This window comes from Oncorhynchus nerka, linkage group LG12, assembly GCF_034236695.1.
Source record: "Oncorhynchus nerka isolate Pitt River linkage group LG12, Oner_Uvic_2.0, whole genome shotgun sequence".
In the NCBI taxonomy this organism is placed as follows: Eukaryota; Metazoa; Chordata; class Actinopteri; order Salmoniformes; family Salmonidae; genus Oncorhynchus; species Oncorhynchus nerka.
In genome coordinates this window covers 65,101,823-65,118,944 of record NC_088407.1, presented here as the reverse complement: position 1 = coordinate 65,118,944, position 17,122 = coordinate 65,101,823, and the positions used below count along the sequence as shown (strand labels likewise).

Below are 17,122 nucleotides of genomic sequence, written 5' to 3'. Positions count from 1 at the left end.
ACTCAGTCATCTTTTCTCCCTACCCTCGGCCTCCTTGTTAGATACTATGCTGTACATTGATAGCTTGAGCAAATGTCCTACCCATAGGAGGCTAACAGAAGGCAGCATAAATAAATTATCAAACCGAAACATGCAAGTAGAAGTGGTCGGGTGAAATACAGCTTCGCTCTATTCAATCAGAGCAGCAGGATCAACGTAGAGCCCGCCCTTCTCTTTACAGACATGAAAACTAGCCAGTTGAGTTATTTAGACCACGTAGCACCTTGTATTTGATTGAAAGATGCGCGCTGACACCCGAAAATGACTTACTTTCCGATCACGGATAATAACAGAAAATACTTGGATCATAATCGTATCAGGACAATTGCCCATATCCGTTACAATTCTTGTTTTATCCGACTACTCGGCACACCACTAGTCATTAGGTCTATGGTTACAGGGTAAGACGGAGGAGGGATGCCGTGAAAGCATGCATTAATCCTGACTCATTAATCAATATAACCATCAATAAAGTTCAAACTTGGACTGTCTGTGAGCATTCGTTCTCTTCTCTCTCTCCCCAGGCTACTCTCCCACAATCAAAGGTCAGCTGCTCCATGTAGACACCACCACCAGCATGCAGTACAGGACCCTACTGGAGGCTGAGATGCTGGCTGTAAGTACTGTACAATAGGAATCTGTAGGGGTCCTATTCTACCACAAGCCATAGCCTGAATTTCCAATACAAGTTTTGTACTGCAACAGAGTGATTTTTGGGATTCAAATTCATACCATGTATCATTTCACTATTTGATTTAGAATTTTAGGACCCCTTTGGGTATAAAAAATTATATACAAAAATGTGGCCTTTACTACTATAGCCCATAGAATAACACATTCATACATGTCAAAAAAGGCAGTAAAAAAATTAAGCAGACACAGCCCATCCAAAAAACTATTACCTTTACATGTCCCCTCAGTTCCATGTGATTGCCAGCTATCCCTGTGTATGGAACATGCCCCAGTCCTGGAACTGTGAGATAGAGGTGTACAAGGCCACCTATCACTTCATTTACGCCCAGAAGAACTTCTTCACAGGTAAGACCACCCTTTCCTCTGTCTATAGACAAATGTATTCTACACATAGTCGTGGCCAAAAGTTTTGAGAATGAGACAAATATTAATTTTCACAATGTCTGCTGCCTCAGTTTGTATGATGGCAATTTGCATATACTCCAGAATGTTATGAAGAGTGATCAGATGAATTGCAATTAATTGCAAAGTCCCTCTTTGCCATGCAAATGAACTGAATCCCCCAAAAAACATTTCCACTGCATTTCAGCCCTGCCATAAAAGGACCAGCTGACATCATGTCAGTGATTCTCTCGTTAACACTGGTGTGAGTGTTGACGAGGACAAGGCTGGAGATCACTCTGTCATGCTGATTGAGTTTGAATAACAGTCTGGAAGCTTCAAAAGAAGGGTGGTGCTTGGAATCGTTGTTCTTTCTCTGTCAACCATGGTTGCCTGCAAGGAAACACGTGCCGTCATCATTGCTTTGCACAAAAAGGGCTTTACAGGCAAGGATATTGCTGCCAGTAAGATTGCACATAAATCAACCATTTATCGGATCATCAAGAACTTCAAGGAGAGCGGTTCAATTGTTGTGAAGAAGGCTACAGGGCACCAAAGAAAGTCCAGGAAGCGCCAGGACCGTCTCCTAAAGTTGATTCAGCTGCGGGATCGGGGCACCACCAGTACAGAGCTTGCTCGTGAATGGCAGCAGGCAGGTGTGAGTGCATCTGTACGCACAGTTAGGCGAAGACTTTTGGAGGATGGCCTGGTGTCATGAAAGGCAACAAAGAAGCCACTTTTCTGTAGGAAAAATATCAGGGACAGACCGATATTCTGCAAAAGGTACAGGGATTGGACTGCTGAGGACTGGAGTAAAGTCATTTTCTCTGATGAATCCCGTTTCCGATTGTTTGGGGCATCCGGAAAAAAACGTGTCCGGAGAAGACAAGGTGAGAGCTACCATCAGTCCTGTGTCATGCCAACAGTAAAGCATCCTGAGACCATTCATGTGTGGTGTTGCTTCTCAGTGGGCTCACTCACAATTTTGCCTAAGAACACAGCCATGAATAAAGAATGGTACCAACACATCCTCCGAGAGCAACTTCTCCCAACCATCCAGGAACAGTTTGGTGACGAACAATTCATTTTCCAGCATGATGGAGCACCTTGCCATAATGCAAAAGTGATAACTAAGTGTCTCGGGGAACAAAACATCAATATTTTGGGTCCATGGCCAGGAAGCTCACCAGACCTTAATCCCATTGAGAACTTGTGGTCAATCCTCAAGAGGCGGGTGGACAAACAAAAACACACAAATTCTGAAAAACTCCAAGCATTGATTATGCAAGAATGGGCTGCCATCAGTCAGGATGTGGCCCAGAAGTTAATTGACAGCATGCCAGGGCGGATTACAGAGGTCTTGAAAAAGAAGGGCCAACAATGCAAATATTGACTCTTTGCATCAACTTCATGTAATTGTCAATAAAAGCCTTTGACACTTATGAAATGCTTGTAATTATACTTCAGTATTCCATAGTAACATCTGACAAAAATATCTAAAGACACTGAAGCAGCAAACTTTGAAAGTTAATATTTGTGTCATTCTCAACTTTTGGCCACGACTGAACAGTACCAGTCAAAAGTTTGGACACACCTACTAATTCCAGGTTTTTTTCATTATTTTTACTCTTTTTTACATTGTAGAATAATAGTGAAGAAAAACTGGAATCAAAACTATGAAATAACACATATGGAATCGTATAGTAACAAAACAATGTTAAACAAATCTAAATATATTTTTGAATTTAGAACTGAAACATCACATTTACATAAGTATTCAGACCCTTTACTCAGTACTTTGTTGAAGCACCGTGGCAGCGATAACAGCCTCGAGTCTTCTTGGGTATGACGCTAAAAGCTTGGCACACCTGTAGTTGGGGAGTGGAAGCTATACTGTTACACTGGCAATACTAAAGTGCCTATAAGAACATCCAATAGTCAAAGGTATATGAAATATAAATCGTATAAAGAGAGATTGTCCTATAATTCCTATAATATCTACAACCTAAAACTTTTTACCTGGGAATATTGAAGACTCCTGTTAAAAGGAACCCCCAGCTTTCATATGTTCTCATGTTCTGAGCAAGGAACTTAAACGTTAGCTTTTTTACATGGCACATATTACACTTTTACCTTCTTCTCCAACACTTTGTTTTTGCATTATTTAAACCAAATTGAACATGTTTCATTTTATTTGATAAATTTGTTTTTATTGATGTATTATATTAAGTTAAAATAAGTGTTCATTCAGTATTGTTGTAATTGTCATTATTACAAATACTTTAAAAAAAAAATGTATATATAAATCGGCCGATTTAATCGGTACCGGCTTTTTTTTGGGGGCCTCCAATAATCGGTATCGGTATCGCGTTGAAAAATCATAATCGGTCGACCTCTACATCAGATGGCTTTTAGCACCTGAAGGATATGTGCATTTTACTGAGAAGTGGCTTCCGTCTGGCCACTACCATAAAGGCCTGATTTGGTGGAGGACTGCAAAGATAGTTGTCCTTCTGGAAGGTTCTCCTATCTCTACAGAGGAACTCTAGAGCTTTGTCAGTGACCATCGGGTTCTCGGTCACCTCCCTGACCAAGGACCTTCTCCCCCGATTGCTCAGTTTGGCCGGGCGGTCAGCTCTAGGAAGAGTCTTGATGGTTCCAAACTTCTTCCATTTAAGAATGATGGAGGCCACGGTGTTTTTGGGGACCTTCAATGTGGCAGGATTGTTTTTAGTAACCTTCCTCAGATCTGTGCCTCGACACAATCCTGTCTTGGAGCTCTACGGACAATTTCTTCGACCTTATTGCGTGGTTTTTGCTCTGACATGCACTGCCAAATGTGGGACCTTATAGACAGGTGTGTGCCTTTCCGAATCATGTCCAATCAATTGCATTTATCACAGGTGGACTCCCAAGTTGTGGAAAAATCTTAAGGATGATCAATGAAAACAGGATGCACCTGAGCTCAATTTCGAGTCTCATAGCAAAGGGTCTAAATACTTATGTAAATAAGGTATTTATTTTTTTCCCCTTAATTTTCTAGAACTTCTAAACCTGTTTTCGCGTTGTCATTATGGGGTATTGTGTGTAGATTGAGGATTTTTTTAAAAATGTAATACATTTTAGAATAAGGCTGTAACGTAACAAAATGTGGAAAAAGGCATTCTGAATACTTTCTGAATACAGATCTGTACAGATCTGCCCTAAAAGGAATAATCCACTCAAAACCACCAATTCCTTGTGATTTACATTTGATAAATAACACAACTGAGAACAATATACAGTGGGGCAAAAAAGTATTTAGTCAGCCACCAATTGTGCAAGTTCTCCTACTTAAAAAGATGAGAGAGGCCTGTAATTTTCATCATAGGTACACTTACACTATGACAGACAAAATGAGAAGAAAAAAATCCAGAAAATCACATTGTAGGATTTTTAATGAATTTATTTGCAAATTATGGTGGAAAATAAGTATTTGGTCAATAACAAAAGTTTATCTCAATACTTTGTTATATACCCTTTGTTGGCAATGACAGAGGTCAAGTGTTTTCTGTAAGTCTTCACAAGGTTTTCACACACTGTTGCTGGTATTTTGGCCCATTCCTCCATGCAGATCTCCTCTAGAGCAGTGATGCTTTGGGGCTGTTGCAGGGCAACACGGACTTTCAACTCCCTCCAAAGATTTTCTATGGGGTTGAGATCTGGAGACGGGCTAGGCCACTCCAGGACCTTGAAATGCTTCTTACGAAGCCACTCCTTCGTTGCCCGGGTGGTGTGTTTGGGATCATTGTCATGCTGAAAGACCCAGCCACGTTTCATCTTCAATGCCCTTGCTGATGGAAGGAGGTTTTCACTCAAAATCTCACGATACATGGCCCCATTCATTCTTTCCTTTACACGGATCAGTCGTCCTGGTCCCTTTGCAGAAAAACAGCCCTAAAGCATGATGTTTCCACCCCCATGCTTCACAGTAGGTATGGTGTTCTTTGGATGCAACTCAGCATTCTTTGTCCTCCAAACACGACGAGTTGAGTTTTTACCAAAACGTTCTATTTTGGTTTCATCTGACCATATGACATTCTCCCAATCTTCTTCTGGATCATCCAAATGCTCTCTAGCGAACTTCAGACGGGCCTGGACATGTACTGGCTTAAGCAGGGGGACACGTATGGCACTGCAGGATTTGAGTCCCTGGCGGCGTATTGTGTTACTGATGGTAGGCTTTGTTACTTTGGTCCCAGCTCTCTGCAGGTCATTCACTAGGTCCCCCCGTGTGGTTCTGGGATTTTTGCTCACCGTTCTTGTGATCATTTTGACCCCACGGGGTGAGATCTTGCGTGGAGCCCCAGATCGAGGGAGATTATCAGTGGTCTTGTATGTCTTCCATTTCCTAATAATTGCTCCCACAGTTGATTTCTTCAAACCAAGCTGCTTACCTATTGCAGATTTGGTCTTCCCAGCCTGGTGCAGGTCTACAATTTTGTTTCTGGTGTCCTTTGACAGCTCTTTGGTCTTTGCCATAGTGGAGTTTGGAGTGTGACTGTTTGAGGTTGTGGACAGGTGTCATTTATATTGATAACAAGTTCAAACAGGTGCCATTAATACAGGTAATGAGTGGAGGACAGAGGAGCCTCTTAAAGAAGAAGTTACAGGTCTGTGAGAGCCAGAAATCTTGCTTGTTTGTAGGTGACCAAATACTTATTTTCCACCATAATTTGCAAATAAATTCATTAAAAATCCTACAATCTGATTTTCTGGATTTTTTCCTCATTTTGTCTGTCATAGTTGAAGTGTACCTATGATGAAAATTACAGGCCTCATCTTTTTAAGTGGGAGAACTTGCACAATTGGTGGCTGACTAAATAGTTTTTTGCCCCACTGTATGTTGTGAAAATGTTTTCCATTTCATGGTTATAATAAGTTAGGGAGCAAAGTAAATATTGTGTAAATCTGCAGAGTCGACGGCAAAAACCTCAATGCAAATTCTCTCTAGAAAGGGTGGCTGGCTGGGTAGGTAGGTAGGTAGGTAGGTAGCTAGCTAGAAAACATAGCTACACACAATAATACCAGTCAATATCAGCATGTGAAGTAGTTGTAAAATCCCTGAAGCAAACTGCACTATCAATTTAGGAGTTACAATCTCACCATGTTCAACCTGGTAGAGATTGCGTTTCTAGCTCAAAGCTGTGTGTCATATTGCTCTGGCAACATGCAAGGGCCCTGCGTGCAGGGAGACTGAGGAGAAAAAACGCTTTGCGCAATGGTATTTGAAGGAAGAAAGGATATTAATTTGGCAGCACACTTTGAGTACATTTGAACAACCTATATATACTTTGTTATGACGATGCAGACCGATGGATGTGTTCTAGACCAGTACAGTCCCAGTCGGTATTGGATAGAAGTTGCAGCCCTGCACACCTGTGGGGAAAACAACCGGTGGTTACCCATTTTCCTCAAAGCAACAACAACAAAAAGTTCTAACTACTTAGAAATGCGAACTATTGTGGGGCTTTCCTCATGCCAAGACCAACAACACGAACAAACAGTCTATACAGCTACAAGTAGTGAGTGGAGTTACAAATGGACTATACAGCTACAAGTAGTGAGTGGAGTTACAAATGGACTATACAGCTACAAGTAGTGAGTGGAGTTACAAATGGACTATACAGCTACAAGTAGTGAGTGGAGTTACAAATGGACTATACAGCTACAAGTAGTGAGTGGAGTTACAAATGGACTATACGGCTACAAGTAGTGAGTGGAGTTACAAATGGACTATACAGCTACAAGTAGTGAGTGGAGTTACAAATGGACTATACAGCTACAAGTAGTGAGTGGAGTTACAAATGGACTATACAGCTACAAGTAGTGAGTGGAGTTACAAACGGACTATACAGCTACAAGTAGTGAGTGGAGTTAAAAAAAGGACTATACAAATTAAGGTAAATGTCATACCTGTGATTAAATATTTTACACACACAGCTATGTGTAGGATTCTTGGACACTGGGTCCCCACATTTCCCACTCTCCCACATATGCAGGGTAGCCTGAAGCCACATGGCTCTTCTTGCAGGCTCTATTTACCTACTTAGGAACAAACTGTAGGTAGAGATTTTTGACCTGGTTACATGTACATTGAACAACACAGTAGCTTATCAGGGCTCCCGAGTGGCGCAGCGGTCTAAGGCACTACAGTCCTTGGTTCAAATCCAGACTGTATCACATCCGGCCGTGATTGGGTGTTCCATAGGGTGGTGCACAATTGGCCCAGCGTTGTCCGGGTTTGGCTGGGCTAGGCCATCATTGTAAATAAGAATTTGTTCTTAACTGACTTGCCTAGTTAAATTAAATAAAAATAAGCAAGTTCTGTTATTTCTGTATAACAAAAAAATCTACAGCCAAGTTGGCTTTTTTTAATAATAGGGTTCAATTTGTGAGCGTGGTTGAGGAATTCCTTATTGCTTAAATATATAGAATCAGTATGCCCATACCATCATTTCTATGGTGGGTTATCCCTTTAACGTCATGTATTTGGTTTGTTTCTGTCCATGTCCAGACCTGATCGGGGACTGGGCCAGCGACAGCGCCCCAGATATCTACTCATTTGTCCCTTACGCCTGGAAGTTCAAGGTCCTCTTCCATCAGTTTGAGATGATTTGGGCTGCCAACCAGCACAACTGGATCGACTGCTCCACCAAGCAACAGGAGAATGGTGAGAGAGCTGTTGGACTTTAATGATGAACAAACTCAATAATTCGCAAGGAGTAAACAAAATAGTTCATTTAGTGAATGTTTACACTTTGGCTGCACTTTTGATATTATCCCTTTGTCTTTCAGTGTACCTGGCTGCTTGTGGGGAGACTCTGATCATTGATTTCACATTGCCTTTTAATGAGTATGTCCCTACCACCTGTAATACAAAGTTCTGTCTGAGGGTGAGTAGTTAATAGCAGATGGGATTTTTCATGATTTCCTGATCATGTGAAGTATGGAATACCCTTACAGCAGGGGTTCTCAAACTTTTTGGCTCATCAAATTTTATTGGTCACATGGTTAGCTGATGTTAATGCGAGTGTAGTGAAATGCTTATAATACATAAAACAAAATACTGCATAGTTTCCTAATAACGCGAAGCGAGGTGACCATCTCTGTTGGCGCCATATCAGTCACTCCTGGGACCCCTTTTGTGATAGCAAATATATCATGGGCTTCCTCATCAGAAAACAAATCGAGTGAGATAAAAATAGCATACAAGGAGTTTGGCTATGACTACGGCAGTGCATGTCCGGACAAACCAAGTCTTGGGGCCCTGGGAATTATTTTAAAGGCCTGCCTCTTAGCATTGGACAGACAATTGTTCAGTTTTCAATCAAATGTCCTGCAATCTACAGATTTATGTGGCAGCGCGATGTTTTGTTGCAGCCTTAAAGCCAATATTCTGCAATTCTACACATTTGTCCATACGGCAAAGAACTTAGCAGTTTTAAAGCTTAATTTATAGTGCATTTTAAAGCTTAAATTACAGCAGTATACAAGAAGTATTGAGTTGAAAAATGTATAATTGATGGAGTATAGGACTACTGTGGATACCAATGTCCCTGTGAGCCTCCCAGACTCATGTTGAACAGGGGTAAGAACAGAGATTGCGGACCCCCTGCAGTACCTCTGCGGACCCCACTTTGAGAACCCCTGCCTTAAGGCTTCCGCATGCTCCCAGCCAAAACCGTTCGGAAGAGTTTGTGCATATATTATGACAACATTTTGTAATGTTTTAGTTTGTTTTGGACTTCGATAAGTATTTTTTTTTTCAGCCATAGTTCGGGAGCTGAAGTCTACGCCCATTCGTCTGTGATTGGTGTACTGTAGGGATTCTTCAATAAAGTATTTTGTCATTCAATGAAAGACGACTAGTTTTTCTGCAGTTTTTTTAATGAGAAATACTGCAACAAACTTATTAGACGTACAATTTGTATAAAATAAAAAAAAACGTATGGGTTCGGGAGAGGCGACGGTCGAGAGCTATGCGTCCACCAAAACACAACCCAACCAAGCCGCACTGCTTCTTGACACAATGCCTACTTAACCTGGAAGCCAGCTGCACCAATGTGTCGGAGGAAACCCCGTACACCTGGCGACTGTGTCAACATGCACTGCGCCCGGCCCGCCACAGGAGGCACTAGTGCGCGATGGGACAAGGATATCCCTGCCGGCCAAACCCTTCCCTAACCCGGACGGCTCTGGGCCAATTGTGCGCCGCCACATTGGCCTCCCGGTCGACTGCGACAGAGCCTGGACTCGAACCCAGTGCCTTAGACCACTGCACCACTCAGGAGGCCAAATGACCGATTTCTTGAGTTATCTTTGATTAATTCGGACTATTTTGAGTAAGTCTATAATGGCTACGGCATCTCCTGACGAACTTTCCTTCCAAATACACCTCTGCTGTTTTCAATCAGGATCTCAGTGATCATTGCCTGCATCCGTTATGTGTCCGCGGTCAAACGACCACCCCTCATCACTGTCAAACGCTCCCTAAAACACTTCTGCGAGCAGGCCTTTCTAATCGATCTGGCCCGGATATCCTGGAAGGATATTGACCTCATCCCGTCAGTAGAGGATGCCTGGTTGTTCTTTTAAAAAAGTAATTTCCTCACCATCTTGAATAAGCATGCCCCTTTCAAAAAATGTAGAACTAAGAACAGTTATAGCCCTTGGTTCACTCCAGACCTGACTGCCCTCGACCAGCACAAAAACATCCTGTGGCGTACTGCACTAGCATCGAATAGTCCCCAAGATATGCAACTTTTCAGGGAAGTCCGGAACGAATACACAGTCAGTTAGGAAAGCAAAGGCTAGCTTTTCAAACAGAAATGTGCATCCTATAGCTTTAACTCCATAAAGTTCTGGGACACTGTAAAGTCCATGGAGAATAAGAGCACCTCCTCCCAGCTGCCCACTGCACTGAGGCTAGGAAACACTGTCACTACCGATAAATCCACAATTATTGAGAATTTCAATAAGCATTTCATCTCAGCTGGTCATGCTTTCCTCCTGGCTACCCCAACCCTGGCCAACAGCTCCGCACCCCCTGCAGCTACTTTCCCAAGGCTCCCCAGCTTCTCCTTCACCCAAATCCAGATAGCAGATGTTCTGAAATAGCTGCAAAACCTGGACCCGTACAAATCAACTGGGCTAGACAATCTGGACCCTCTTTCTAAAATTATCCGCCACCATTGTTGCAACCCCTATTACTATTCTGTTCAACCTCTTTCGTATCGTCCGAGGTTCCTAAAGCTTGGAAAGCTGCCGCGGTCATCCCCCTCTTCAAAGGGGGAGACACTCTAGACCCAAACTGTTACAGACCTATATCCATCCTGCCCTGCCTTTCTAAAGTCTTCGAAAGCCAAGTTAACAAACCGATAAATGACCATTTCGAATCCCACTGTACCTTCTCCGCTATGCAATCTGGTTTCAGAGCTGGTCATGGGTGCACCTCAGCCACTCTCAAGGTCCTAAACGATATCATAACCGCCATTGATAAGACATTACTGTGCAGCCTTCTTCAACGACCTGGCCAAGGCTTTCGACTGTCCATCACCATATTCTTATCGGCAGACTCAACAGCCTTGGTTTCTCTAATGACTGCCTCGCTTGGTTCACCAACTACTTCTCAGACACAGTTCAGTGTGTCAAATCGGAGGGCCTGTTGTGCGGACCTCTGGCAGTCTCTATGGTGGTGCCACAGGGTTCAATTCTCGAGCCGACTCTTTTCTCTCTATACATCAATGATGTCACTCTTGCGTCTGGTGATTCTCTGATCCACCTCTACGCAGACGACAGCATTCTGTATACCTCTGGCCCTTCTTTGGACACTGTGTTAACAAAACTCCAAATGAGCTTCAACGCCATAACACTCCTTCCGTGGCCTCCAACTGCTCTTAAACGCTAGTAAAACGAAATGCATGCTCTTCAACCGATCGCTGCCCGCACCCGCCCGACTAGCATCACTACTCTGGACGGTTCTGGACAACTACAAATACCTAGGTGTCTGGCTAGACTGTAAACTCTCCTTCCAGACTCCTATTAAGCATCTCCAATCCAAAATTAAATCTAGAATCGGCTTCCTATTTCGCAACAAAGCCTACTATTCTCATGCTGCCAAACATACCCTCGTAAAACTGACCATCCTCGACTTCGGCGACGTCATTTACAAAATCCAACACTCTACTCAACAAATTGGATACAGTCTTTCACAGTGCCATCCGTTTTGTCACCAAAGCCCCATATACCACCCACCACTGTGACCTGTATGCTCTCGTTGGCTGGCCCTCGCTACATATTCGTTGCCAGACCCACTGGCTCCAGGTCATCTATAAGTCTTTGCTAGGTAAAGCTCCGCCTTATCTCAGCTCACTGGTCACCATAACACCCACCCGTAACACGTGCTCCAGCAGGTATATCCCACTGGTCATCCCCAAACCCAACTCCTCCTTTGGCTGCCTTTCCTTCCAGTTCTCTGCTGCCAATGACTGGAACGAATTTCAAAAATCACTGAAGTTGGGAGACTTATCTCCCTCGCTGACTTTAAGCTTCGGCAATCTGAGCAGTTTACCGATCGCTGCAGCTGTACACAGTCCATCTGTAAATAGCCCATCCAACTACCTACCTCATCCCCATATTGTTTTTATTGACTTTTTTTGCTCTTTTGCACACTAGTAAATCTACTTGCACATCATCATCTGCACATATATCACTCGTGTTAATTTGATAAATTGTAATTACTTCGCTACTATGGCCTATTTATTGCCATACCTCCTTACTCCATTTGCACACACTGTATATTTTTATATTTTGTTATTGACTGTCCTTTTGTTTATTCCATTGTTTTTTTTGTCGCACTGCTTTGCTTTATCTTGGCCAGGTCGCAGTTGTAAATGAGAACTTGTTCTCAACTGGCCTACCTGGTTAAATAAAGGTGATTTAAAAATAAAACATAAATGTTTTTAAATAAAATCTCAAAATGGACAAACAGTACTATTGCCACTTTTTCACGTTAAGGGAGTCCGTGAGCACACTCATTCGGTTTGCCTAGCCACCAGCCTAACGGAAGCCTGCTGACGCAATTACTGTGCTTAACCCATGTGGGCACTCATAAGTCTGCGTCTCTGTAAACCCCAGGCTGAAGACACAGACCTGCGGCTGTCCCTGCCAGACTGCCACCCCAGCAGGTACCCGCTGCTCACCCTGGCCAAGGACTACCAGAACAGCAAGTTGTCTCCTGACATGTGCATGCCTGTGGAGAGCCAGAGTCAGAGCCATAGCGGCCCACCCAAACTCAACAACTCCCGCTGGAGGAACATCACCCATGCAGAGTGAGTTAGATCCACTAGCTCTTTTATTTTACAGTATTCCACCAGTATTTACCCATCATTTACTAACAAATTGTGTGGTTGTGCCTTGTGATGCTTGTTTAATTGAGAAATAAGTGAATCATTTGTTTCTTGTTCTCCAGGGCTGGCTGGGTGGACTGTTGGACTGTCCCAAACTTCCTGCTCATCATTGATTACACCTGGCACCCTATCTATCCTCAGAAATCAGACGAACAGCTCAAGCAGTCCTGTAAACAGATGCCTCCTTTGTTTTAAGTTCATGTCTGTGTTAATACGTGTATACTGTTCATATGTCTGTTTAGATCTGTGGTCACCAAATTTTTCTGAACCAAGATCATTTTCTGAGTCTACCGCTGAGCCGAGATCTACTGCTCAGAATGTTTTAAAAACATCACTTAAAACACATATGCCTATGCAACATGAACCTATTAAAACCAGTTCTGTAGCAATGAGGTTTGTGCAGTAGGCTATAGGCCCAGTTCATCATCACTGCATATTGGCTATGCTTGAATTACCCTGCCAATGTTAATCTTCTTAGGCCATTTTAAAATTATATTTCAAAATTTGAAGTATATGATCACACTGGTAATATAGTATAATTTGTTGTATGACTTGTGAGGCACAGCTGAGTGAGCATGAATTTAAACAATTTGCTTTATTTTACTGGTCTCAGTGGAGGGAGAGCATCAGAGGGTCTGCCTCTCACGGTCTGATCGTCCCTCAGCTCTCCCCCTTCGCTAAGACTGACCAAAAGGGGACACCGTCGTCCGGCTGATGGCAAGGCCATCATTTTTTTTTCAAGAAATGTTTTGTGATCGACTAGGAATGCCTTGGAGATAGACCAGTCAATCACGATCCACTGTTTGGTGACTGCTAGTTTATATGGTCTTACTCTGTGCTTATGTATGCAAGTGTTTCTCCTTCCCTGCAGTGTCGGAGATGGAGGATGCCATGCTGTCGTCCTTGCGCCCCCCTGAGCACTCGTCTGTACCCCAACCGCCTCGCCGCTCTGCCCCTAACAGTAGAGTGATCACAGACCCCTCGGAGCTGACCCCTGACAGGCTCCACGTGGAGATGGAGATGTCCCCCGACTCCCAGATCATCCTCTACGGGCCCCTGCTCAAGGCCCTCGTCTCCATCAAGGTACAGTCAGGGACACAACACACAGACTCCAGTGACTCATCCTAAAACTTTCCCAGGAATGGTAAATGGGAAATTTGAGTAAATCTGAGGGATGAGTCATAAGATTGATCTATCCACCCTTCCCTCATCCTTTCTGCAGGAGAACTACTTTGGTGAGGACGACATGTACACAGACTTTGAGGAGGCGGTGTCCAGCCCTGTGCTGTCCTACCTGTCCACCTCCTCCATCCTGGGCTGGTCTCCACTGGGCCTGGACGATGACGGGAGGGTTGCTGCCACCCTTCACCCCCTGGCCCTGCGTCCCTGGGACATCACCGTCCTCATCAACCTCTACAAGGTGCACGGACGCCTGCCCATGGTAAATCCTCCTCCACCCACCCATCCAACAACCACCACCACCCATTTTTATCAACAAATAACACATTATGGGTCTACTAGCACCACTTTGCTCCAGTTCTAGGACTGGAAATGCCCCTAAACACACCCATTCTTCTAACTCTTTCCACTTGTCTGGACAGCACTGTGGCAGCGACAGTCCTGAGGGCCCCTCTGGGTTCTTAGAGAGGCTCTGTTTTGAGATGAAGAAGGGCTATAAGGAGACCATGCTCCAGCTTGTGCTCTCCCCGGCTCATATCTTCATCAGTGACAACTACCAGGTGAGTCGACCACAATCGATGGGACCATCTTTAGGGATAGATTCATACAGTAACCCTCCACCTTCTCTCCAAAGGGTGCACTTGTTCATGTTCACAAGGATTTAAAGGCATTGGATTGGTGTAGATATGACGCAATCATGGTTTATGATTGTATGCTTAAGCAGTAGCCCTGGGTTTGTTATTACAGGAGCCTCAGAGCTAAGAGCTTAGAGCTTTACCTGAAATGCCCTGGTAATCTCTTCCCTCATGCAATGACCTTCAGAACTGACTTCTGCTGAGGATAATAGACAGCTGAGTTTTGTTGTTGCTCAGTTTTTTGAGAGTACAGTGAATGTCGATCAACTGGCTAAACATTTGAATGGCACAGAAGCACAATACTACCATTTGACAGTCAACCTGCAAAAAATAGCCATTCTAAGAGGTATTTTTGTGTGTGCATGTGATGGGTGTATGATAGATGTACAGGTAACTACCAAAATAAAGGAAACCCCAACATAGTGTCTTAATAGGGCGTTGGGCACCAGAACAGCTTCAATGCACCTTGGCATAGATTCTACAGGTGTCTGGAACTCTATTGGAGGGATGTGTCACCATTCTTCCATGAGAAATGCCATCGTTGTTTTGTTGATGGTGGTGGAAAACGCTGTCTCATGCGCCACTCCAGAATCTCCCATAAGTGTTCAATTGGGTTGAGATCTGGTGACTGAGACACACACACATACACTCACACATACACACCCCATTTAAACCCCCTAGATCTCTACTAGCCATGGAAAGCAAAATAATTGGCAACTGCGCATGAAGGGATGTTAATTATTTATTTATTAACTTAGGAACCACAGTGTGAAAGCACCTGCTTTCAATATACTTTGTATCCCTCATTTACTCAAGTGTTTCCTTTATTTTGTTACCTGTACATGTGCATGCTTAATGTAGAACCACAAAATGTTAGTTTCTGTGATGCGTATACATGCATATTTGAAGCTAATTCCATCTGTCTTTACACTGCAAAAAGTTATTAATATGATTTCCTGTGTCCACACAGCGGCCCACGTCTGATGGTGTTCTGAGGGATGGCCACCTGAGTCTGTCTGGCCTGCAGATGCGTGCCCACGCCATGTTCTCAGCCCAGGGGCTACCTCTAGGCACAGACACCCTGGAGTACGCCTGGCTCATAGACATGCAGGCTGGTGCCCTCACGGGGAGAGTCACCGTGCCACAGGTTTGTGTGTGTGTGTGTGTACGCATTTTCTATTTTGTCTATATCTAATGAATGTGTTGTTCCTCAGCTGGCCAGTGTGATGGAGTGGGGTGAGACGTACATGTTCCACGTCTTCTCCCGGGAGTTCCAGCTGGAGCAGCCCAAGCCCTCTGTCATCTGCCAGCACGGGGTGGACCGCCGTGTGTGTGACTCCAAGGTAATACGTTCCCACTTTTTCTGCGCATGGAAATCACACACTTGAAAATCTGTAGTTTGTCAAATCTACTGGTTTTGTATATTTGTGTAAAAATGTGAGTCTGACCTCCAAAGGCAATAATTAACCATTGTAACTATTCTGTTCTCTACTTTCGTAGATGTCCTGCCTGCCTGGACACTGTCGGACGTCTGAGGAGCTCAAGTACACCATGACCCGTCTGGCTGTGGATGGGGCTGACCTCTTCATAGTGGAGCACAGCTGTGCAGCCAACATCAAGGTAACACAAGTCTTCCACACTAGAACAAAAGTGTGTAATGTTTGTATTTATTATGGATCCCCATTAGCTGCTGCCAAAGCAGCAGCTACTCTTCCTGGGGTCCAGCAAAATTAAGGCAGTTTATACAATTTTAAAACAATACATTCACAGATACATACATTCACAATACATTCACAGATTTCACAACACACTGTGTGCCCTCAGGCCCTTACTCCACCACTACCACATATCTACAGTACTAAGTGTGTGCGTGTGTCTGTGCCAATGTTTGTGTTGCTTAATCAAATTTTACTGCTTGCGTCAGTTACTTGATGTGGAATAGAGTTCCATGTAGTCATGGCTCTATGTAGTACTGTGTGCCTCCCATAGTCTGTTCTGGACTTGGGGACTGTGAAGAGACCTTTTGTGGGGTGTCTGAGCTGTGTGCCAGTAGTTGAGACGGACAGCTCGGTGCATTCATCATGTCAATACCTCTCATAAATAAAAGTAGTGATGAAGTCAATCTCTCCTCCACTTTCAGCCAGGAGAGATTGACATGCATATTATTAATATTAGCTCTCTGTGTACATCCAAGGGCCAGCCGTGCACCTGACCACACGACTTAACAGTAGTCTAGGTGCGACAAAACTAGGGCCTGTCGGACCTGCCTTGTTGATAGTGTTGTTAAGAAGGCAGAGCATCGCTTTATTATAGACAGACTTCTCCCCATCTTAGCTACTACTGCATCGATATGTTTTGACCATGACAGTTTACAACCTAGTGTTACTCCAAGAGCAGTTTAGTCATCTCAGCTTGTTCAATTTCCACATTTATTTATTACAAGATTTAGTTCAGGTTTAGGGTTTAGTGAGTGTTTTGTTCCAAATACAATGCTTTCAGTTTTATAAATATTTAGGGCTTACTTATTCCTTGCCACCCACTCTGAGACTAACTGCAGCTTTTTGTTTGAGTGTTTGGATAAAATGTGGATGACATTTTATTTTATTTTTTATTTTATTTCACCTTTATTTAACCAGGTAGGCTAGTTGAGAACAAGTTCTCATTTGCAACTGCGACCTGGCCAAGATAAAGCATAGCAGTGTGAACAGACAACACAGAGTTACACATGGAGTAAGCAATTAACAA

General features: G+C 43.6%; 1 protein-coding gene across 1 annotated transcript in view; it reads left to right on the top strand.

Moving 5' to 3' along the window:
• LOC115138604 (bridge-like lipid transfer protein family member 1) overlaps positions 1 to 17,122 on the top strand; it is a 96,381-nt gene that overhangs the window by 19,323 nt on the left and 59,936 nt on the right. The window contains 12 exon segments of the mRNA XM_065025740.1: positions 564 to 655; positions 960 to 1,077; positions 7,670 to 7,825; positions 7,951 to 8,048; positions 12,292 to 12,485; positions 12,626 to 12,732; positions 13,435 to 13,646; positions 13,786 to 14,004; positions 14,165 to 14,302; positions 15,348 to 15,524; positions 15,592 to 15,720; positions 15,878 to 15,997. Coding sequence (XP_064881812.1) covers positions 564 to 655; positions 960 to 1,077; positions 7,670 to 7,825; positions 7,951 to 8,048; positions 12,292 to 12,485; positions 12,626 to 12,732; positions 13,435 to 13,646; positions 13,786 to 14,004; positions 14,165 to 14,302; positions 15,348 to 15,524; positions 15,592 to 15,720; positions 15,878 to 15,997 — 1,760 coding nt within the window.